Below are 26008 nucleotides of genomic sequence, written 5' to 3'. Positions count from 1 at the left end.
CACCATACCTCCTAACCTTCCGCTCTCCATTGCTGAACATTCTGTACTCAGCAAAGGCCTCAGCTTTATTCCTCTGCGTCCCCACCTTAACGAATGTTGGGCATGACATGATGTCGAACTGTTCGTCTGCCGTCTTCACGTCTGTGCCCATTTCTTTGGACAAGAGTCTTCACCCGTCCCACACATCCCTTTGCCCAGTTCCAACAGTCTCACTCCACCTGGACCCGTCCCTGTGGCCTTTTACCTGCCCTTGATCTGTTCATTGAGAACTGTTGACATGATATTAGTCTCCTCAATTTCTCTGCCCCCCCTCACCAAATCCAATCTATCCCCCTCTGAACTGACTGCACTCTGTGCACTTAGACCTAACCCTGACTTTGTTATTAAGCCTGCCGATAAGGGTGGTGCTGTGATAGTCTGATATACTGACCTCTACCTTGCAAAGGCTGAGCACCAGCTCTCAGATACCTCTTCCTATCTTCCTCTGGACCATGACCCCACCATGATGCGTCAGGCCATTGTATCTATTACAGTAACTGATCTCATTTCATTCGGTGATCTCCCCCTCACTGCTTCCAAGTTGATAATCCCCTAGTCCTGCATAGCTTGCACCTACCTCCTTCCAGTTCTGAGGAACGGTCACCAGATCCGAAACATTAACTCTGACTTTCCTTTACAGATGCTTCCAGACCTGCTGATCTTTTCCAGAAACTTCTGTTTTTGTTTCTTCTTTCTTTTATTGCTAACTGTAATGTTTGCATAAAGCATGTTTTGCTTAATGTCGAGTAGTTTAACAATCAAATGGCATCTAGAGCGTAGCACCTCACATTTACCTTTAAATATAAGAAAAGTTAGGGTCTAGGCTACTTTCTTAATATATTTTGAATCGGTCTGGTTCTCTAACACAGTTTTAAACCAGTTTCACTTCAGACCAACTCCACAGCAATAATGACGGTTTTCCTGGGCACAGTGTGTATGTTGGATTGCATAGATTAAAATTATATTTTAAAATCTTACATATTTTTCCAGTATCTGCTGGACGCCATAGATCAAGTTTGTTAACACGCAAGCTCAACAATTTTTTGTCTACATTATAAATGTGGTCTGTTTCTGAAATCATACCCCATCTGGTGCTAGAAGAAAACTAAATGACAATCTGAAGTTGGTTTGGATCTACATACCCAATATACATACTTCACATTTAACAGGATACCTTGTGCATGAATCACTAAAAACTAGTATGCAGGTACAGTGGGTAATAAGGGAAGCAATTTTGGCATTTATTGCTGAAGGAACAGGGTGTAAAAGTAGGGAATTGTTGTTTCAACTGTGCAAAGCGTTAGTAACACCTCACCCTGGTGTATTGTGTACAACTTTGGTCCACTTACTTGAGGAGGGATATAGTTCCCTTGGAAGCAGTCAGAAGAGCTTGGTTGGATCGATCCCAGAAATGAGGGGTTTGTGGAATGAGAGAGCTTGAGCAATTTAGACCTATACTCTTGAAGTTCAGAAGAATGAAAGGAGATCTAATCGAGGTGTATGAGATGTGAAACGAGATTGACAAAGTAATTGTAGAGAGGATGTTTTCACAGAACAATCTAAAACTAGAGGTCAAACAGAAATTAGGAGAAATTACTTCTCTCAAAGGGTGGTGAATCAGTGGAATTTGGTACCCCAGAGTACAGTGGATGCCAGGACATTGAAAAAATGTAAGGAGGGAGTGAACAAATTTTTGATTAATAGTGGGTTGAAAAGTAATAAACAGCAGGCAGGAAACTGGAATTGAGACCAAGATGAGACCAAGATGAGACCAGCCATGATCGTATTAAATGACGGAGCAGACATGAGCAGTTAATTTGCCTACCGCTGCTCCTCGTTCATATGTTCTTATGTACTTATCACAATAAGCTATGGTATTGATGACAAAGTTGAAGTGCAAATTTACAATGAGCTATTACCACACCTTCATATGTTTTGATATAGTTTATAGTAAGGACACCAGAGTGTGATTGTCTGACAGCTGTCGTTTCCTACGTGTGGCACAATTTTTGATTTACAGTTAAAAACATCAAAGGTGAATTTACAGCACAAGTTAGCATCATGGGCAGAAACTGTATATTGCAGTTATTTTAATTACAGTGACTTTATAATTTGCTTTTATGAATGTGCTTTTTGCTTTGGAGCATTTTCACACACATAACAGGAAAATCAAGCACATTTATACCCCAACTTTTAAGCTGTTAAAATTAATGGAAGGCAAGTTTTGGGTTGGGCCTGAATGGGTGGCGTTTGTCTAAATTATAAATAAGTATCCCAATTGGAATTATCTCTGCCAGGGTGTGCTGATGCAGCCTGTAGATTTTTGAGGGTTCTATTTTCAAAGACAGATGTATTGGTAGTGTTTACCTAAGATTTATTTACTGATGAAAGTAGTTCAATCGTAGGATATTACAAATGATGAATCATGCGTAATTAAAAACAGTTTTTATTTGCTAAAACAGAATTATGCTTGAAGAATTTACATGCATTGTCTTCTATTGGTTTGATAAAAATGGATGAAGAGATCAATTTCAAGCCTACAGGTGAAAATATTCCATAAATTCTAATAAATCTTTGTTTTAATTAAAACAATCATAACAGTATCAATTGTTGTATTGTAATATCTTAAGCTTTTCCTTTATATTTAATAGAAACTGGGAGACTAATGGCTCGTTATTGCATTGCTTTCGATACAATGAAACTTTTCTACTTGGTCACTGGAAGTGAAACTTTAAATGAACTGGTAATTTGATAATTCATTTGAGGTAACGAATAGAATGTTTTAATTGTAGATCTAAAAATGACGATGCACCTATTTCAAGTTGTACATTTTAAATTTCTAGGTAGATCTCGAAAATGTAAATAACTTTCAGGCCTCTAAAATAGAATTACTGTGATTGTTTGAGTAGTGCAGCACAGTGGTAACATTATATACTAATAATTCAAAGATTTGATCGAATAATCTGGAGACAGGAGTTCCAAGTCCCACCAAGCCAGCAAAGTCCCGTAGAATGAACAAAAAAACTTTGGAAATTTAAATTCAGTTTATTAACTGAATCTGAAATAAAAAGTAATGGTGACTATGAAGCTACTGTATTATCATAAATATACAACTGGTTTGCTATTATTTATTGGGAAAGGAAACATCGTGTCTTATATATGACTCCAAATCATAGCAGTACAATTAACTCTTAAACTCTTAACGCTGAAATGACCTAATAACCCTAGAAAAAGAACACTGTCACTTTTTCATCTGTTCAGTTAAATGAAAGAAAATTGTGCAGATACCTTTCCACATATGCCCTCTGATCCACAAATAGTAAATTAGGCCTAGGCAATTCAGCGTACTTACGTAGAGATTCAGGAAAATCTTCCCTTATCACCAAAAAGTAAGTTTGAGATGAAATCGGTTTATAGTGATTCTAGTTCCATAGAATTAAGCGAGGGAAGTCATAGAAGTACTGACCTTAGTGATGTCAGTAAATATATATTTTTAAAAGGCCATGAGAAGCTGCAATGGAAAAATTGATTAGAATTGAGAGCTTAAGAGGGATTCCCTATCATCTGCCAAGAACAAAAGTACAACATAATGATTACTAAATCATTATAGTCTTGAAAGGAAGAATGACTATGGTGCCTTTAATTTTAGGTGTAAAGATAGAAAACTATTACAAGAAGGAAATAGAATATTTGATATAATGTTTAATGAGAGGGCTCAGTTAAATGTGCCAATTTGGACACACTTTCTATGTACACAAGTCCAGATCTTACAGTCCTCACATAATTGAAACCAGTCGTATGGCCAGAGATGTATGTCAGGACCCAATGTCCTGACTGGGAGAGTTTAAATTGTTTCGGCTTACTTAGCTGGATAGTTACCCTGGAAATATTAGATGGAAAAAATCCAAATTTAGCTCCTGGGTAAGTATACAAATTTACAATCCCCATCACCATCTCATGCCATGATTTTATCCCTTTGACCGATTCCCCCAACCACCTGAATCATACCATGATCCACCCCCAAGCCAATCCTATTAGACTCCATTATGAGACTGCAACTCCTGAAGACCCTGCCTCCAGCCCAACTTGGCATGGCCGAATCGCCTCACTGACCCCTAACATTTTGAGTGCCTCACTGAAGCAATTTGATTGACCCTGAACTGATGACATCGCTGAACATTGAGTCATACAGGACAAAAGAGGCCCTCAATATGGCTTGACCCTAATACCCATATGATCCATGAACATCACAAGAGATCTAATATTTGATGAAATTCACTTTTAGTGATGTGAATATATCTTTTGAACCTATTCCTGTGTTATGAGTCACTTGTGAAAAATTAAAATCTTTCAGCTACCCTAGAGTCATATGGCATGATTCTAGAAACAGGTCCTTTGGCCCACCATGTCTATGCTAACCAACGAACACCAAATTGCACGAATCCTATTTTTCTGCATTTGGTCCATAGCCTACTATACCCTGGCATTTTAAGTGCTCTCACCAGATGCTTCCGAAATGTCATGAGAGTGCCTGCCGCCACCATGCTCTCAGACAGCATGTTCCATATTTCTACCATCCTCTGGGTGAAAAAGTTTTTTTTTCTCAGATCTCCTCTAAACCACTTATTCCTAACCTTAACATTGTGCCCTTTAGTTGTAGATGTATCTGCCATTGGGAAAAGATTCTCATGTTCTACCCTGTGTATGCCTCTCATAATTTTGTACACCTCAATCAGATGTCCCCTCAGCCTCCTCTGCTCCAAGGAAAACAAACACAGCTTATCTGGTCTCTCCTGATAAACTGAGACTTTTCATCCCAGGCAACATCCTGGTGAATTTCCTCTCCAATGCAATTACATCATTCTAAGAGTATGGCAACCGGAAGTACACATAATATTCCATCTGTGTCCTAACTAATGTGTTATAAAGTTGTAACAAGACTTCCTTGCTTTTCCTTGCTGTGGCTAATGAAGGCAAGTATCCCCTGGCCTCTTTGCCACCCTGTCTACCTGTGCTGACACCATGGACTTGTACAGTAACATCCCTTTATCCTTCAGGACTTCGTCGGGACCTAACATTCATTATGTGCATCCTTCTCTTATCAGACTTCCCAAAATGTCTCACGTCAGACCATTGTCCTCACTATCAACAACACCACCAATTTTCACATTGTCTGCAAACTTAGTCATTGTAACTTCGACATTCATGTCCAAGTTAATAGTGTCTATAAGAAACAGCAAGTGTCCCAGCAGTGATCCCTATGGCACACCAATGGTCACAAAATTAATTATAGTAACGATCCTTCACCATCACCCTTGCCTCCTATTTGCAGTCAGTTTTGGATCCATTTTACCAACTTGCCTTGGATCCAATGGGCTGTCTTTTGGACTGGCCTTCCATGTGGGACCTTGTCAAAGGCTTTATGAAGTTAATGTAAACCAAATCAACTGCATTATCCTCATCAATATATTAGACTCCTTTTTAAAAAAACGCAATTAGGTTAGTCAGACAGGATCTTGCTCCAACAAATCCACACTGACGAGCCCTGATCAATTTTTGCTTGCCAAAGTGTCAAATAATTCTGTACCTTAGAAATTTTTTCATTAATTTTCCTACCACTGACATCAGACTAATTAATCAGTAATGACCTGGCCTAACCAGACTGCCTTTCCTGAAAAAAAACATGAGCAATCCTTCAGTCATTTGATACTTCACCTGTGGCCAGAAAAGTATTCAATAAATTTACAACAGCCCCAGCAATCTCCTGCCTTGCCTCCCATAGCAGCCTGGGCATTCACACATCTTTATACCTGCTAAAACATATAATACCCTCCCCTTATTAATCTTAACATATTCTCAAATCTCACCATCCCACCTGAAATTCCTAATTACAATGTCTTTCTCCTCTGTGAATATAGGTGAGAAGTATACATTTAAGACCTCACCCATGTCCTGTTGCTTCACGCACATCAACATTTGGCTTGGAACTTTGATCAGAATTCATTTCTAGATATTTGATATTTCTCATTATACTTGGTTTGATAGGTAAGATTGATCTGCAACTGCAAGGAATTTACTGATGTTCAACTCAGAATGAATGAGAAGAAGATTCTTAACACACTGAATAAAGACAAGAATAGAATTACCATCAGGTAATGCTAACCATGTTACTTGCAAGTACTGGAAGTTTACAGATGTGCAATTTAAACAGAAATGAGAAAGAAACTTCAGAATTCCATGGAGAACTTATTGATAACTGTTTCATTGATACCTTTAGCTTTAACAATTTTGTATTATTTTAATTATTATGCCTAACAATTTTCAGATGAGTTCAAATTTGGAAATACAGTAAACTGTAAGCAGAATTATAACAGACTTTAAGATTAGCATAGAAATTGGTGGGTGCTTAGCAAAAGAAATTCAACCTAGGAATGTGTGAAATAATTTTGATAGGAAGATGGGTAGACTGGTTAGAAAGGTTAAAACATGTGGGATACAGGGAGAATCAGCCATTTGGATACAGAACTGGCTCAAAGGTAGAAGACAGAGAGTGGTGGTGGAGGGTTGCTTTTCAGACTGGAGGCCTGTGACCAGTGGTGTGCCACAAGAATTGGTGCTACATCCACTGCTTTTCGCATTTATATAAATGATTGGATGTATTATAGGAGATAAGTTTACTGATGACACCAGAATTGGAGGTGTAGATGATGGTGAAGAAGGTTATGTCAGAATACAGTGGGACCTTTGATTAGATGGGCCAATGCGCTGCAAAATGTCAGATGGAATGTAATTTAGATAAATGTGAGGTGCTGCATTTTGGAAAGGCGAATCAGAGCAGGATATGTACACTTAATGTTAAGGTCCTGGGGAGTGTTGCTGCACAAAGAGACCTAGGAGTACGCGTTCATAGTTCCTTGAAAGTAGTGTCAGGTAGACAGGATAGTGAAGAACGTGTTTAGGAGTTAGGAGGTAATGTTGTGGCTGTACAAGACATTGGTTAGGCCACTCTTGGAATATTGTGTGCATTTCTGGTCTCCTTGCTACTGGAACTGATGTTGTGAAACTTAAAAGGGTTCAGAAAAATTTACAAGGATGTTGCCAAGTTTGGAAGTTTTGACCTGTGGGGAAAGGCTGAGTAGGCTGTGGCTATTTTCATAGAGCATTAGAGGCTGAGGGGTAACCTTTTGGAGGTTTATAAAATCATGAGGGGCATGGTTAGGGTGAATAGACAAAGCCTTTTCTCTGGAGTGGGGAAGTCCAAAACTAGAGGGTATAGGCTTAAGGTGAGAGGGATAGATTTAAAAGGGACCTAAGCGGCAACTTTTTCATGCAGAGGGTGGTACGTGTATGGAATGAGCTGCCGGTGGAGGTGGATACAATTACAACATTTAAAAGGCATCTGGATGGATATATGAGTAGGAAGGGTTTAGAGTGATATAGGCCAAATGTTGGCAGATGGGATTAGATCAATTTAGGATGTCTAGTCAGCATGGATGACTTGGACCAAAGGGTCTGTTTCCATGCTGTACAGCTGTATGACTCTATGATGCAAATAAAGGGTGACTTGGTAATGGGATACCAACATTTGTTTAGTTGTTTCAGAAACAAAATCAAACATTGTTGGAAAAAAGTCAGCAAGTCTGACAGCTTCTGTTTAGAACAGTGTTCTGAAGAAGGCTCACTGGACCTAAACATGAACCCTGCTTTCTTGATTAGATTAGATTACCTACAGTGTGGAAACAGGCCCTTCGGCCCAACAAGTCCACACCGCCCCTTGAAGCATCCCACCCAGACCCATCCCCCTATAACCCACACACCCCTGAATACTACAGCCAATCCACCTAGCCAGCACATCTTTAGACTGTGGGAGAAAACTGGAGCACCCGGAGGAAACCCACGCGGACACGGGGAGAATATGCAAACTCGACACAGACAGTTGCCCGAGGGTGGAATCAAACCCGGGTCCCTGGTGCTGTGAGGCTGTAGTGCTAACCACTGAGCCACTGTGCCGCCTGTCTCACCATAGATGCTGCCATAGATTTTCCAGCAATCTCTGTTATTGTAACTTCATTATTGGAGTAGCTATAAAATGAACAGTTTGCTTTTAATGTACAACAGCAAGGCTTTAATTTTGCTATTTTTCCAGCAATTTCTGTTTTTATTCCCCCCCATTTTTGTCAAAATAGGATGTCCCTTAGTCTGAGATTGTGCTGTTTGGGCCTAGACTCTCCTACAAGCGGAAGCAACCTCTCAGCATCTATCCTGCCAACCTGAGAATTTTTTTATATTTTAATAATTTCATCTCTCACTCTTCTGCATTCCAGTGAGCACAGGCCCAACCTATGCCTCCTGAGAAAATCCCCTCCGTACTCAGGATCGAATGAGTGAACCTTCTCTGGACTGTTTCCTATTATGCCCATATATCTTCTGTTATCTCAGGGGACCAAAACTGTTCACACTACAAATGTGGTCTGACTAGTGCCTTGTATAGTTTTTTTTTATTCCATTCCCTTTGAAATAAAGGCGAACATTCCATTTGACTGCTTTATTACCCAGTGAATTTGTACGCTAGATGTAGGTAATTTATGCACAAGGATCCCGAAATGTTTTGCAGGGTTCCTCCATTTAAGTAACATTCAGCTCCTGTGTTTTTCCTACCAAAGTGCATAAACTCACATTTTCTTATATTCCATTTGCCAAATTTTTGCCCTCTCTATTAACCTGTCTATTTGTCTCTGTAAGGTAAACCACATAGGGATTGTATACTGGAAATCAAGCCCTACTGTTCCTCGAGTCATCACAAAAGTAAAAGATATTTACAGAAATGCTCAAAATTTCCCAGTGCACCAGTCTTATAGATTGACAGGTTCAGGTTGACAAAAAGCACAAACAAGGTTTTTGTACTTATCAAGAATTACTATTAATCACAAATAAATAGAATCTTGCTATAGCCAAACAATTACATAGAACTCTACCAGTGAAAAGCAGTAAACCACCTTACAAACTCCCCCTTTCACATAAACACAGACAGATACAGCCAGGAAAAAAATGGGTGTTATGTACAAAGGGAAACTGGGAAAGCAGTTAAGTTGTATTGATCAGGATGCCTCTTCATGATCTACCTCCTCTTTATGTTTTCGTGGGTTTGCAGGAAGCACAGGGGATAGTTCACCATTAGAAATGACCTCTGACTTATTCAGTAAAAGCTACAGCTTACAATAGCTACTTGAGCAAATATAAACTGCTTTCTTCTGGCTTAAAGTGGCCTTTGCTGCTAAGAGAGACAGCTCACGAACTGTTAGGGATCAGAGGCATCTCTGTATCTTATTCACAGATCCAAACTGTTCAGTTACCTGACAACCAATCAAATAGTTGTCAGCAGACAAAAAAAACTTTTGACATCAATGCAGGGGGTCTCACAAGTAAGGCAAATGAATTCAAGGCATGTATTGGAACATGGGACTGGGACATCATAGCTGTCACAGAAACTTGGCTGAGGGAAGGACAGGTCTGGCAGCTTAATGTTCTGCATTTTAAATGCAATAGGAAGGACAGAAAGGGAGGCAAGAGAGTAGGAGAATTGATGTTTTTGATTAAGGAAAACATTACTGTAATTAGAGAAGATATTTTTGAGGGACTGTCCATTGAAAATGTATGGGTTGAAATTAGAAATAAGAAAGGGATGATCACCTTGATCGGATTGTACTATAGCAACCCCCCCCCCACAACGTAGTCAACAGGAAATTGAGAAGCAAATATGTACAGATACCTCAGATATATATATAAGAATAATAGGGTTGTAATAGCAGTGGATTTTAATTTTCCAAATATTGACTGCGACTGCCATAGTGTTAAAGGTTTGGATGGGAGGGATTTATTAAATGTGTTCAAGAAAATTTGCTTTTTCAATATGTAAATGTTCCTTCTAGAGAAGGAGCAAGATTTGACCTTCTCTTGGTAAGTAAGGGAGGGCAAGTGACTTAAGTGTTAGTAAGGGCACACTTTAGGACTAGTGATCATAATTCTATTAGTTTTAAAGTATGATGTGGAGATGCCAGGGCCGAATTGGGGTGGACAAAGTCAGAAGTCACATGACACTTGGTTATAGTTCAACAGGTTTATGCGAAATCACAAACTTTTGGAGTGTTGCTTCATTGTCAGGTGAATCCTTTCAGTTGAAGAAGGAGCAGTGCTTTGAAAGTTTGTGATTTCAAATAAACCTGTTGGAATATAATCTGGTGTCATGTGACTGGAGTTTTAAATTAGTTATGGAAAAGGATAAACTTTCCATTAAAGTTAAAGTCCTTAATTGGAATAAGGTAAATTTTGATAGTGTGAGACAAGAACTTTCAAAAGTTGATTGGAGTAGTCAGTTCACAGGAAAAGGGACACCTGACAACTGAGAGGTGTTCAACAGTGTGATGATGAAAGTACAGAGACATTATGTTCCTGTTAGAGTGAAAGGTAAGGCTGGTAAGATTACAGAACAGTGGATGAATAAAAATATTGAAGCTCTAGTCGAGAATAGAAAAAAGCATCATATTTATTTTTAGACAACTGGGATCAAATGAATCTCTTGAAGATTATAAAGAGTGTAGGGACATTTGTAAGAAGGAAATTAGGAGGGCAAAGGGGGTCATGAGATCGTCTTGGCAGCTAAAAGATAAGGATAATCCAAAGAGATTCTACAAGTATGTTAAGAACAAAAGAACATCTAGGGAGACAGTAGGCCCACTTAAAAATCAATGAGGTCATCTCAGAAGATGAGAGGGATATTAAATGAATATTTCACAACAGTTTTTAGTGTGGAGAAGGAAATGGAGGTTAGAAAATTCAGGGAAATAAATATTGATGTTTTGACAACAGTTCACATTACAGAAGAGTAAATGCTGGAGGTCTTGGCAAACATAATGGTGGATAAATCTTCAGAACCTGATCAAATGTATCCCAGGACATTGTGGGACATTAGGGAGGAAATTGCAGGGCCCCTCGCAGAAATATTTGCATCATATACAATCACAGGTGAGGTGCCAGAGTACTGGGGGATGGCTAGTGTGGTGCCTTTATTTAAGAAATCTGTATAGAGAAGCTGGAGAACTACAGACCTGTGAGTCTGACCTCAGTGGTGGGTAAGTTGTCGGTGATGATTTTGAAAGATAGGATTTTTATGCATTTGGAAAGGCAAGGAATGATTAGGGATAGTCAACATGGTTTTGTGCAAGGCAAATCATGTCTCTCAAACTTGATTTGAGTTTTTTGGGGAGTAACTAAAAAGATTGATGAAGGCAGGGGCAATAGACATTATTTACTTGGACTTTCATAAAGCTTTTGACAAGATTCCATATGGTGGACTAATCAGTAAAGTTAGATCACATGGGATTCAGGGTAAACTTGACATTTGGACACAAAATTGGCTTTACAGTAGGAGATAGGGTGGTGGTAGAGGGTTGTTTTTCAGATTGGTGGCCTGTGACCATTGGTGTTCCATAAGGATTGATACTAGGTCCATTTTTGATTATCATTAATGATGATGACTTGAATGAGAATATAGGATGCATGATTAGTAATATTATGGATGACACCAAAATTTGTAGTATAGTGTACAGTGAAGAAGGTTACCTAAATTTGCAAAGAGATCTTGATCAATCGGTTCAATGGGCTGAGTGGCAGATGGAGTTTAATTTAGATAAATGTGAGGTATTGCATTTTGGTAAAACAGATAAGGGCAGGACTTAGAAAATTAATGGTAATGTCCTGGGTAGTGTTATAGAACAGAAACCTCGGGGTTCAGATACATTATTCTTTAAAATTTACATCATAGATAGGTAGGGTGGTTAAGAACGTGTTTAGCACATTTGCCTTCATTGCTCAGAGCCTTGAGTACAGGAGTTGTGACATCATGTTGAGATTGTACAGGACATTGGTGAGGCCTCTCTTAGAGTACTGTGTGCAGTTCTATTCTCCCTGTTATAAGAAGGATATTATTAAGCTGGAGAGGGTTCAGAAAAGATTTAACAGGATGTTGCCAGGAATGAAGGGTTTGAGTTATAAAAATAGGCTGGATAGGCTGGGACCTTTTTCATTGCAGCATAGGAGGTTGAGGGGTGACCTTATGGAGGTTTATAAAATCAAGAGGGATATAGTCAAAATGAATAGCAAAGGTGTTTTCCCTAATGTAGGAAATGTCAAAACTATGGGGCATATTTTTAAGGTGAGAGCAGAAAGATTTAAAAAGGACATGAGAGACAACTTTTTTAAACAGATTGGTTAATGGTGGAATGAACTACCAGACAAAGTAGTGCATGCAGGTACACTTACAGCATTTAAAAGACATTTGGATAAGTCCATGAATCGGAAAGGTTTAGAGGGATATGGAACAAACACAGGCAGGTGGGACTGTTTAGTTTGTGAACATGGTCAGCGTGGACGAGTTAGACCGAAGAATCTGTTTCCATGCTGTGTGACTTTGTGACTGGCCGGAGATCAACCTGCTACTCATCACCAACCAAAGCTTCATTTGTACACAACCCTTCAGCTTCAAATAAAAACCAAAAGAACTGCGGATGCTGTAAATCAGGAACAAAAACAAAGTTGCTGGAATAGCTCAGCAGGTTTGGCAGCATCTGTGGAGGAGAAAACAGAGTTAACGTTTCACGGCCTGTGACTCTTCCTCAGTTCTGCCAGATCTGCTGAGCTTTCCCAGCAATTTTGTTTTTGTTCCCTCAGCTTCAACTTTTCTGCAAACAGTAGTGTTTGTAATGTGGTCAGCCAGGTGGAACTCATAGAAAATGGGTTCCCTAACTGGGCAGTTAATCTGGTCCAACCAGGGAGCCATGGCTGACTGATAAGAACAGGCCTGTCACACATCCTGTTCACTCTGGAAGCTGGCTCTGAGGCAGTTGGATCAGTGAAGACCCTCCTAGTGTAAATAGAGGGTGAATTGGGAATGGGATGTTGGCCTCTGAGGAATTATTTTGCAAACCATACAACCACACAAACGGCAGTTGTGTAAGCAGTACTTACAATGACTCAGTTATTTACTTTCAAAAACATACAGCAATCCTCCAGCAATGATTTATTTTAAATAAGTTATTTTCTTATTTCAGACCACCATTAAAAATACAGAAAAATAAAAAGAACTGGTTTATTCAGTAGATTCTTTTTATGCCATCCTCAACACTTGTCCTCCCACCTACTTTTGTATCATCTGCAATCTTGGCCATAGGACATTATTTTCCTCACCAAGTAAATTTTATATATTGTTCAAAGGATGATAAATTAGTTACATAAATAGGATGGAGAAGCTGAAGTTGTTCTCTTAGCTTTCTCTGCTCTAAGGAGATGTGAAGGCTTTAGTTAATGAGAGAAATTATTCCAATGGCTGACAGCTTAATAACCAGAAGTCACAGTCCAAGGTGAGCAGTAGAAGACCCAGATAATTTGAGGAAAAAAAACCTAAACAATGTACATTTAGGATGCACTATCAGATATTCTTCAAAAAGAAATTGGATAAATATTCAAAGGAGAAAAGTTGCTGGGACATGAGGAAAGAATTGGAAAAACCCGATTGCTCCTCAAAAGAGCCAACAAGATTTAACAAACTGAATTCAAAACAACAAATGCTGGAAATCACAGCAGGTCAGGCAGTATCCATGGAGAGGGAGCAATGGCCACCTTTCATGCTGTTGAACAAATCTCTGATTAAGCAAGGATGATTTTTCAGAGAAAGTTAAGATCTTGGCAGATGATGTGAACGTGGGCCTTCATCACAGCAGTTGGTTTTTGCAATGTTGTTAAATCTGCGATAAAAACATTCCTGATACCCAATCTGGCTTGCAGAGGAATCTCCAGATGGAGTTTGCAAAAAACAATTTAATTAACATTTTGCAAGTTTTGAGAACATTCCATTTGGTACTTATTACAAACTCCTAAAAACTAATTTGACACATATTGGAAAGTTTGGAGTCTCTTTCAGTGCTTTGATATACAGCTGACCTTTGATAGAGAAAAATATATATACATAATCAACTGTAGTCTGCTTTATGTAGAATGAGGTTAGATTTCATATTTTGTGCAATATGGAATTCATTGTAGTCTGTTGTTGACCACCTTATTAAATGGTGTTTTAAAGTCGTGGAGACCTACTGCACAGAAAAAGGCCCTTTGTCCCATTGCATATGTGATGATCAAAAAACTCACCAAACAGTACAGTTTTTGTACCCTTTTTTCAAAATCTATTTCTAAGATTACAAATGCAAAACTATGAAACATGGTGTTGAAAGGGAAAGTAAGAAAAAAAAAGTAAGGGTTTTGTGATCTGGTGAAAGTGACATCTGAACAAAAAGTGCTACAAAATCATAAGATCAGGGAACAGGAGTAGGCCAATTCAGCCCAACAATTCTGTTTCATCGTTCAACTCATCTAGTAATCATGCATTCACACTGATCCTGAAGTTGTCACAATCTGCTACATTTTATACCACTAGAGCCTAGAAAGTGGTTCCTCCTGGTGTCAGGTTTGAACCCAGCTGATCCACAGTGTTCTTTACCAAAACTGAGGAATCACACAACAGTGACACTCCTGTTTCATAAGGATGTGATCAGTGTTCTGCTGATGGCATTTGTTCCCTAGGAGACAATGCATCAGTCAAAGAAGGTGAAGATCAGCCCAGTATGATGACAGCATGAGACTCTGTTGGTGGTTGGAAGATATTAAAAGGTTGGGATAAGCAGCATTTGTTGGCAACCTACAGTGTTAAAGCAGAGTTGTGAGGATTATCTATCCTCCCAAGCATCAAATGTACCTGAGTAAACATTGTTTTTTGGAATCATGTCCAGAAACCCCTTTAACATTCATTGGTTTCATTGTTGCATGTCTTAAACAAGTGTCCACAGCTTGTGTATCACACCAATTACTTCTCATCTACAACTACAACCTTATCAAATCTGTTTTGAAAATGGCCCTGAAATAGGTGTTTGGCAGATATTGTCTATTTTTTAGGCATATAGAATGACTTAAGTTATTCCACAGCCAAAATTATATGCAGTTTATAACCAACAGTAAATGAATGAACACTCTCCCACCTATCTGGACTCCATTTTCTCCCCGTTGGTCCAGGAACTCCCCACTTACTTCCGTGACATCACCCATGCCCTCCAACTCCTCCAGAACTTCAAATTCCCCGGTCCCCAACACCTCAATTTCACCATGGACGTCCAGTCCCTATATACCTGCATTCTCCATGCAGCTGGCCTAAAGGCTCTCGGCTTCTTCCTGTCTCGCAGGCCCAACCAGCCGCCCCCTCACCACCGACACCCTCATCCGCCTAGCCGAACTCGTCCTCACCCACCTTCTCTTTCGATTCCTCCCACTTCCAGCAGACAAAGTGGGTGGCCATGGGTACCCCAATGGGCCCAAACTATGCCTGCCTCTTTGTAGGTTACGTGGAACAACCCCTCTTCCGTACCTACACTGGCCCTAAACCCCACCTCTTCCTCTGTTACGTTGATGACGGTATCGGCGCTGCCTCGTGCTCCCAAGAGGAGTTCAAACAGCTCATCCACTTCACCAAAAACCTTCCACCCCAACCTCAAGTTCACCTGGACCATCTCCAACACATCCCTCACCTTCCTGGACCTCTCTGTCTCCATCTCAGGCAACGACCTAGAAACCGATATCCATTTCAAGCCCACCGACTCCCACAGCTACCTAGAATACACCTCCTCCCATCCACCCACCTTCCTGCAAAAATTCCGTCCCCTATTCCCAATTTTTTTGACTCCGCCACATCTGCTCCCAGGATGAGGCATTCCACTGCCATACATCTCAGATGTCCTCATTCTTCAAGGACCACAACTCCCCCCCGCGGTGGTCGAGAATGCCCTCAACCATCTCTCCCACATTTCCCGCAACTCATCCCTCACACCACATCCCTGCAATCACCGCCAAAAGAGAACTCCCCCTCATCCTCACATACCACACTACCAACCTCCGAATCCAACACATCATCCTCCGACACTTCCGCCATCTACAATCCACCCCCACCACCAAAGATATTTTTCCATCCCCACCCTTGTCAGCTTTCCGGAGGGACCACTCTCTCCATGACTCCCTTGTCCGCTCCACACTCCCCTCCAACCCCACGACACCTGGCACTTGCCCCAACAACCGCAGGAAGTGCTACACTTGTCCCCACACCTCCTCCCTCACCCCCATCCCACACCCCAAGAAGACTTTCCACATCAAACAGATGTTCACCTGCACATTTGCCAATGTAGTATACTGCATCCGCTGTACCCATTGTGGCTACCTCTACATTGGGGAAACCAAGCAGAGGCTTGGGGACCACTTTGCAGAACACTTACGCTCGGTTCACAATAAACAACTGCAGCTCCCAGTCGCGAACCATTTCAGCCCCCCCCTACCGTTCCTTAGACGACATGTCCATCCTGGGCCTCCTGCAGTGTCACAACGATGCCACCCGAAGGTTGCAGGAACAGCAACTCATATTCTGCTTGGGAACCCTGCAGCCCAATGGTATCAATGTGGATTTCACAAGCTTCAAATCTCCCCTCCCCCCACTGCATCACAAAACCAGCTGAGCTCATCCCCGCCTCCTTAACCTGTTCTTCCTCTCACCTATCCCCTCCTCCCACCTCAAGCCGCACCTTCATTTCCTACCTTCTAACCTCATCCCGCCCCCTTGACCTGTCTGTCCTCGCCGAACTGACCTATCCTCTCCCTACCTCCCCACCTACACTCACCTCTACAGGCTCCATCCCTGCCCCTTTAACTTGTCTGTCTCCTCTCCACCAATCTTCCCATCTATCCATCTTTGATCTGCCTCCCCCTCTTGCCCTATTTATTTTAGAACCCTCTCCCCATCCCCCTTTTCTGACGAAGGGTCTAGGCCTGAAACGTCAGCTTTTGTGCTCCTAAGATGCTGCTTGGTCTGCTGTGTTCATCCAGCTACACACTTTGTTTTCTTAGATTCTCCAGCATCTGCAGTCCCATTATCTCTTAAATGAGTGAATATAGGATGCAGACTTTAAGAACTTGATTTTTTGGCTGAATAAGCAAGCCTTTTAAAATTCTCTTTCTAGAATATAATCGTAGATTTTTACTATATTAAGCTTGATTTAGTTTTCCAATGAGACAACAGGATTGATGATGTTGGTTGAGTGAAGAGAAATGGTAAGTTGTGAAAAATAGCTGCTTTTCAGAGTGGAGGAAGATAGTACAGTAGGTGTCCCCCAGAGATCAGCACCAGGACCATTGCCATTTCTTTTTCAGCCATGGGCTGTGCGTGGTGCTGACTGGCCAGCATTTATTGTCTATACCTAGTTCCCTTGAAAAGATGGTGGTGAGCTGCCTTCTTGAACCACTGCAGTTCATATGCTGTAGGTTGACCCGCAGTGCCCTTAGGGAGGGAATTCCAGGATATTGACCCAGTGACAATGAAGAAATGTGATCTATTTCCAAGTCAGGATAGTGAATAGCTTAGAGGGGATCTTGCAGGTGGTGGTGTTCTCATGCATCTACCGCCCTTGACCTTCTCAATGTAAACGAGCAATGGTTTGGAAAGTGTTATCTAAGGATTTTGGTGAATTTCTGCAGTGCATCTTGTATATGGTTTAGCTGGTACTGAACATCAGTGGTGAAGGGAATGGATGCTTGTGGATGTGGTGCCAAACGAGTGAGAAGCAATGGCCTAATGGTATTATTGCTCAACTATTAATCAAGAAAATCAGCTAATGTGTTCTAGGAATCCAGGTTTGAGCCCTGCCAGAGCAGATGGTGGAGCTTAAATTCAATGAAAAATGTCTGGAATTAAGAATTTACTCATGACCATGAAATCATTGTTGACTGTCAAAAAAAATGCACACTAATGGACAACAGGCAAATGGGAGACTTTCAAAAGTGAGATAACAAGAGATGAGAGGTAGTATATTCGTGTTGGAGTGAAAGATAAGGCTAGGAAAAGTGGGGAATAATGGATGAATAGAGATGTTGAAGCTCTTGTCAAGAATAAGAAGGAGGCGTTTGTCAGGTGTAGACAACTGGGATCAAGTCAGGGCATTCTTAAGAGGGAAATCAGGGGATTTGAGATAGCCTTTGCAGATTAGGCTAAGCATGACCCAAAGAGATATTAAGGGCAAAAGAGGAACTAGGAAGAGAATGGGCACTTTAAAGATTGATGTTTGGAAACACAAGAGATGGGAGAGTTACTAAACAAATACTGGAGAAAGGAAACTCGAGGAAATAAATATTGATGTCTTAAAAACAGACAACATAACAAGAGGAGTTGCTGATGGTCTTAAAAAGCATAAAGATAGATAAATCTTCCATGACCTGATCAAGGTGTATCGTAGGACACTGTGGGATCTAGGGAAGAAATTGCAGGGTCCCTAATAGAGATATGTATCATCTACAACCATGGTGATATGCTGGAAGACTGGGGGGTGGTGTATGTGGCTTTATTTAAGAAAGGATGCAAGGAGAAACCTAGGGACTATAAACTGCTCAGTCTGACGTCAGTGGTGTATAATGTGTTGGAGGGGATTCTGAGAGAAAGGATCTACATGCATTTGGAAAGGCGAGGATTGATTAGGAATAGTCAGCATGGTTTTGAGAACGGGAAGTCATGTCTTGATTGATCTAGGCCCAAAACATCAGCTTGTGTGCTCCTAATATACTGCTTGGCCTGCTGTGTTCATCCAGCTCCACACTTTGTTATCTTGATTGAGTTTTTTGAGGAAGTGACCAAAAAGATAGATGAGGGCAAAGCAGTAGGCATTATCTTCATCGACTTTAGTAAGGCCTTTGACAAGGTTCTGCATAGTAAACTCAGTAACTTTAGATCACATGGGATTCAGCGAGAGGTTGCCAATTGGATACAAAATTGGCTTGACAGTAGGCGACAGCAGGTGGTTGTGGAGGGTTATTTTTCAGACTGGAGGCCTGTGACCAGCAATGTTCCACACAGATTGGTGCTGCAGGATGCATGGTTAGTAAGTATTTGGATGACACCAAAACTTGTGGTATACTAGACAGTGGGGAGCGTTATTTAAGATTACAAAGGAATCTTTATTGATTGGACCAATGGGCTGAAGAATGGCCAATGGAGTTGAATTTAGATAAATGCAAGGTGTGACATATTGATAAGACAAAAAGGACAGAACTTACACAGTTAATGGTTGGGCCCTGGGGGATGTTGTAGAACAGAGAGATCAAGGAGTGCAGGTATATAGTTCCTTGAAAGTGGGTTCACAAGTAGACAGGGGGTTGAAGAATGCATTTGGCATGCTTGCCTATATCGATCAGCACTTTGAGTATAGGAGTTGAGACATCATGTTGCAGTTATACAGGACATTGGTGAGGCCACTTTTGGAGTATTGTACACAGTTCTGGTTGCCATGCTATAGGAAGAATATTATTAGATTGGAGATGGTGTAGAAAAGATTTACAAGAATGTTACCAGGACTGGACAGTTTGCGGGAGAGACTGGATAAGCTGGGTTGAAAGGTGACCTTACAGAAATTCATGAAGGGCCGAGATAAAGTGAATGACAAAGGTCTTTTCCCCAGGGTTGGGGACTTCAGAACAAGAGAGCATAATTTTAAGGTGAGAGGGGAAAGATTTAAAAGGGACTGAGGGGCCACTTTTTCACACAGAGGGTGGTTTGTATGTGAAATGAACTACAGTGGAAGTGGTAGATGCAGATACAGTTACGACATTTAAAAGACATTTGGATAGATACATGAATAGAAAGTGTTTAGAGGGATACGGAACAAATGCAGAAGAAAGGGACTAGTTTAGTTAAGGAAACTTGGTCATCATGGACATGTTGGGCTGAAGGATCTGTCTCCATGTTGTATGACCCTATAATGTCCTTCAGGGAAGGAAACCTGCTGTTCCACATCTAGTTTGGCCTACATGTGACTCCAGAGCCTTAGCAATGTGGTTGATTCTTAACTGCTGTCTGAAATGGCCCAGCAAGCCACTCAGTTTTATCAATTGCAATGAAATCTTAATAAAGAAATGAAACTGGCATCAACCTAGGCACTGGAAAAGACAATGTCAGAAACAGTCCGGTCGACCCTGCAAAATTCTCCTCACTAACATTTGGAGGCCGGTGCCAATATTGAGAGAGCTCTCTCATAGTTAAGCAACAGCCTAACATAGTCATACTCACAAAATCGTACCTGATAGACAAAGACCCTGACACCATCATCACAATCCCTGGATATGTCCTGTTCCACTGCAGGAAAGACCAGCAGAGATGGCGGCACTGTGATATACAAAGGAGGGAGTTACCTGGGGAGTCCTCAACATTGACTTTGGAATCGATGAAGCCTTATGGCTTCAGTGTTAAATATGGGCAAGCAAACCTCCAGCTGATTACCATGTATCATCTGTGCTAGGCTGATGAATTACTACTCCTCCATGTTGAATAATATTTGGAGGAAGCACTGAAGGTTGCAAGGGTCAAAATGTACTCTGGGTGGGGGATTTCAATGTCGAGTAATGGTAACACCATTGAATGTCAAGGGATAGTGATTATATTATCTCCTTTCGGAAATGGTCATTGCCTGGTACTGGTGTGGCATGAATGTTATTTGCTTCTTGTCAGCCTAAGTCTTGATATGGTCCCTATCTTGTTACATTCAACCATGAGCCTAGCTTCAGTATCTGAGGAGTTGCAAATGGTCCCAAACATTGTGCAATCATTGGAAAACATCCTCATTTGAGACCTTATGATGAAGGAATAGTCATTGATGGAATAGCAGAAGATGGTGAGGACACAGCCTTGAAGATCCCCTGCAAAGATGTTCTGTAGCTAAGATGACTGACTTCCAACAACCTCACACGTCTTCCTATGTGCCAGGCAGATTGCAATCAATGGAGAGTTTGTCCCTGATCCCCATTGATTCTAGTTTTGTTCGGGATCCTTGGTGCTATATTCAGTTAAATGCAGCCTTGATGCCAGGGCTGTCAATCCACCTCACCTCTGGATTTCACCTCACCTCTAGAATTCACCGCTTTTTTCCATGTTTGAACCAAGGCTTAAGTGGTCCAGGCAGAACTCAAACTAAACATCACTTAGCAGGCAATTGCTCAGTGCAGCTCGAGCAACATTAAAAAAGATTGAAACTACCCAGGACAAAATAGCCTGCTTGATTGGCAGTATCCACAAGTATCCTGTCCCTTCACCACTGACATTCAGTAGCAGCAGTATGCACTATCTACAACTTGCACTGCAGAAATTCACAAACCCATGACTACTTCCACCTAGAAGGTCAAGAGCAGCAGATACATGGGAAAACCAACACCTGCAAGTTCTCTTCCAAGCCACTCACCATCTGACTTGGAAACATATCACCGTTCCTTTACTGTCATTGGATCATAACCCTGGAATTCCAGTATCAACCCTGGGAACTCACCTACAAACCTTACACCAGCCTGGAAACAACATTCATAGACCATTACCTCCTGTTCCACAACTCATTCAATTTTGTATCCACATTGCTTCTGTCCTTTTCTTCCATGACCCAAAAATCACCTCGCATGTCTCTTGTGTGAGCATAAGAAAGAGGAGCTGGAGAAGGCCATCTGGCCCATCATACCTGCTCCGCCTTTCAACAAGATCATGGCTACTTTTCATGGACTCAGCTCCACTTACCCGTCATTCACCATAACCCTTAATTCTATTCAAACACCTATCTATCTTTGCTCTAACATTCAATGAGGTAGCCTCAACTGCTTCATCAGGCAGTGAATTCCATAGAGTCAGAATCCCTTGGGTGAAGAAGTTTCTCATCAACACAGTCCTAAATCTGCTCCCTCTTATTTTGAGGCTATGCCCCGTGGCTTCAGTTTCACTTGCCAGTAGAAATAACCTCCCTGCTTCTATCTTATCTATTTGCTTCATAATTTTATATATTTCTATAAGATCCCCCTCATTCTTCTAAATTCCAGTGAGTATAATCCTAGTCTGCTCAGTTTCTCCTCAAAAGCCAACCCTCTCAAATCTGGAAACAACTTAATGAACCCTCTCTGCATGCCTGTTCAGTGCCAGTACATCCTTTCTCAAGTAAGGAGACCAAAACTGTACACAGTACTTCAGGTGTGCCCTCATCAGCACCCTACACAGCTGCAGCATAATCTCCTTCTTTGTAAACCTCATTCATAGAACATAGAACATAGAACATAGAACAGTACAGCACAGAACAGGCCCTTCAGCCCACAATGTTGTGCCGACCATTGATCCTCATGGATGCACCCTCAAATTTCTGTGACCATATACATGTCCAGCAGTCTCTTAAATGACCCCAATGACCTTGCTTCCACAACTGCTGCTGGCAACGCATTCCATGCTCTCACAACTCTCTGCGTAAAGAACCTGCCTCTGACATCCCCTCTATACTTTCCACCAACCAGCTTAAAACTATGACCCCTCGTGCTAGCCATTTCTGCCCTGGGAAATAGTCTCTGGCTATCAACTCTATCTATGCCTCTCATTATCTTGTATACCTCAATTAGGTCCCCTCTCCTCCTCCTTTTCTCCAATGAAAAGAGACCGAGCTCAGTCAACCTCTCTTCATAAGATAAGCCCTCCAGTCCAGGCAGCATCCTGGTAAACCTCCTCTGAACCCTCTCCAAAGCATCCACATCTTTCCTATAATAGGGCGCCCAGAACTGGACGCAGTATTCCAAGTGCGGTCTAACCAAAGTTTTATAGAGCTGCAACAAGATCTCACGACTCTTAAACTCAATCCCCCTGTTAATGAAAGCCAAAACACCATATGCTTTCTTAACAACCCTGTCCACTTGGGTGGCCATTTTAAGGGATCTATGTATCTGCACACCAAGATCCCTCTGTTCCTCCACGCTGCCAAGAATCCTATCCTTAATCCTGTACTCAGCTTTCAAATTCGACCTTCCAAAATGCATCACCTCGCATTTATCCAGGTTGAACTCCATCTGCCACCTCTCAGCCCATCTCTGCATCCTGTCAATGTCCCGCTGCAGCCTACAACAGCCCTCTACACTGTCAACGACACCTCCGACCTTTGTGTCGTCTGCAAACTTGCTGACCCATCCTTCAATTCCCTCGTCCAAGTCATTAATAAAAATTACAAACAGTAGAGGCCCAAGGACAGAGCCCTGTGGAACCCCACTCACCACTGACTTCCAGGCAGAATATTTTCCTTCTACTACCACTCGCTGTCTTCTGTTGGCCAGCCAATTCTGTATCCAAGCAGCTAAGTTCCCCTGTATCCCATTCCTCCTGACCTTCTGAATGAGCCTTCCATGGGGAACCTTATCAAATGCCTTACTGAAGTCCATATACACCACATCCACAGCTTGACCCTCATCAACCTTACTAGTCACATCCTCAAAAAACTCGATAAGGTTTGTAAGGCATGACCTACCCCTCACAAAGCCGTGTTGACTGTATTTGATCAAGCCATGCTCTTCCAGATGGTCATAAATCTTATCCCTCAGAATCCTTTCTAACACCTTGCAGACGACAGACGTGAGACTTACCGGTCTATAATTGCCGGGGATTTCCCTATTTCCTTTCTTGAAGAGAGGAATTACATTTGCCTCTCTCCAGTCCTCAGGTACGACTCCAGTGGAGAGCGAGGATGCAAAGATCTTCGCAAGTGGCGAAGCAATTGCATTTCTCGCTTCCCAAAGCAGCCGAGGACAAATCTGATCCGGGCCTGGCGACTTGTCAATCTTAATGTTTGACAAAATTTTCAGTACATCAGCTTCCTCTATCTCTATCCATTCCAGCATGCACACCTGCTCTTCAAAGGTTTCATTCACTACACAGGTCGTTTCTTTCGTAAAGACAGAAGCAAAAAACTCATTTAGGGCTTCCCCTACCTCCTCAGGCTCCACACACAAGTTCCCTATGCTATCCCTGATCGGCCCTACTCTTTCTTTGACCATTCTCTTATTCCTCACGTAAGTGTAAAATGCCTTTGTGTTTTCCCGGATTCCTTCTGCCAAGCCTTTCTCGTGCCCCCTCCTGGCTCTCCTCAGACCATTTTTGAGCTCCTTCCTTGCCTGCATGTAATCCTCTCTAGCTGAACTTGACCCTAGCTTCCTCCACCTTATGTAAGCTACCTTCTTCCTTTTCACTAGAAGCTCCACCGCTCTCGTCATCCAAGGTTCCTTTATCTTACCCCGTCTTGCCTGTCTCAGAGGGACATATTTACTCATCACTCCCAACAACTGTTCCTTAAACCATCTCCACATGTCTATAGTTCCCTTACCATGGAACAACTGCTCCCAGTCCATGCTTCCTAACTCGTGTCTAATCGCATCATAGTTTCCTCTTCCCCAATTAAATATCCTCCCATTCTGCCGAATCCTCTCCTTCTCCATAGCTATGTAGAATGAGAGAGTGTTATGGTCACTATCACCAAAATGCTCTCCCACCACAAGATCTGATACCTGCCCCGGCTCGTTTCCGAGCACCAAGTCTAGAATGGCCTCTCCCCTCGTCGGCCTGTCAACGTACTGCGTTAGGAAACCCTCCTGAACACACCTTACAAAAACAGCTCCATTCAAATCTTCTGCTCGAAGGAGGTTCCAATCAATATTAGGAAAGTTAAAGTCACCCATTACAACAACCCTACTGCGTCCACACTTTTCCAAAATCTGTCGACCTATGCTTTCTACAATCTCCCTGCTGCTATTGGGGGGCCTGTAGTAAACCCCTAACGAGGTGACTACTCCCTTGCTGTTCCTAATTTCCACCCATACTGACTCAGTAGGCAGATCTTCCTCGACAATGGAAGCTTCTGTAGCTGTGATACCCTCTCTGATTAGTAGTGCTACACCCCCTCCTCTTTTTCCCCCCTCCCTATTCTTTTTAAATGTTCTAAACCCTGGAATATCCAGCAACCATTCCAGCCCATGAGAAACCCATGTCTCTGTTATGGCCACAACATCATAGCACCAGGTACTGATCCATGCTCTAAGTTCATCACTTTTATTCCTGATACTCCTTGCATTAAAGCAAACACACTTTAACCGATCCCTTGGTTCCTTCCCAGGAAAATCCTTCCCACTAGCTGGTCTACCTCTTGCTACTGCCTCACCTGCATCAACGCTCATCTCTGGTATACAGCTCAGGTTCCCACCCCCCTGCCATACTAGTTTAAACCCTCTCGAACTACTCGAGCAAACCTTCCACCCAGGACATTGGTCCCCTTCCAGTTCAGATGCAACCCGTCCTTCTTGTACAGGTCCCACCTTCCCCAGAAGGCATCCCAATTATCAACATATCTGAAACCCTCCCTCCTACACCAGCTGCGTAGCCACGTGTTCAGCTGCGCCCGCTCCCTGTTCCTCACCTCGCTATCTCGTGGCACCGGTAGTAAACCAGAGAACACTACTCTGTTCGTCCTGCTCTGCAGCTTCCATCCTAACTCCCTGAAATCACTTTTTATATCCTCAAACCTATTTCTGGCTATATCATTTGTGCCAATATGTAACACGATTTCTGGCTGTTCACCCTCCCCTTTCAGAACTTTATACACCCGATCGGAGACGTCCCGGACCCTGGCACCAGGGAGGCAACATACCTTCCGGGAATCCCGATCTTGCAATTCATCTGGCAATGAAGAACAGGATTCCGTTTGCCTTCTTAATTACCTGCTGCACCTGCAAACCAATGTTTTCTGATTCATGCACAAGGACACCCAGGTCCCTCTGCACAGCAGCTGGCTGTAATTTTTCACCATTTAACTAATAGTCCAGGTTAACATGCTGTAGAGCTGGATGAATACAGCAGGCCAAGCAGCATCAGAGGAGCAGGAAAGCTGATGCCTAGACCCTTCTTCAGAAATGGGGGAGGGGAAGGGGGTTCTGAAATAAATAGAGAGGGGGGAGGCAGGTAGAAGATGGATAGCGGAGAAGGTACATGGAGAGAAGACAGACAGATCAAGGA

At 42.0% G+C, this 26008-nt stretch overlaps 1 protein-coding gene across 1 annotated transcript in view; it reads left to right on the top strand.

The window, feature by feature from the left end:
- The window catches only part of hfm1 (helicase for meiosis 1), a 196441-nt gene that overhangs the window by 118325 nt on the left and 52108 nt on the right, over positions 1 to 26008 (top strand). Inside the window, exons 18-20 of the mRNA XM_059647692.1 lie at positions 2502 to 2582; positions 2691 to 2782; positions 6085 to 6191. Coding sequence (XP_059503675.1) covers positions 2502 to 2582; positions 2691 to 2782; positions 6085 to 6191 — 280 coding nt within the window. The remainder of the gene's footprint in view (positions 1 to 2501; positions 2583 to 2690; positions 2783 to 6084; positions 6192 to 26008) is intronic.

The sequence above is a fragment of the Stegostoma tigrinum genome, chromosome 8 (assembly GCF_030684315.1).
Source record: "Stegostoma tigrinum isolate sSteTig4 chromosome 8, sSteTig4.hap1, whole genome shotgun sequence".
Taxonomy (NCBI): Eukaryota; Metazoa; Chordata; class Chondrichthyes; order Orectolobiformes; family Stegostomatidae; genus Stegostoma; species Stegostoma tigrinum.
This window is presented reverse-complemented; position numbering and strand designations above follow the sequence as displayed.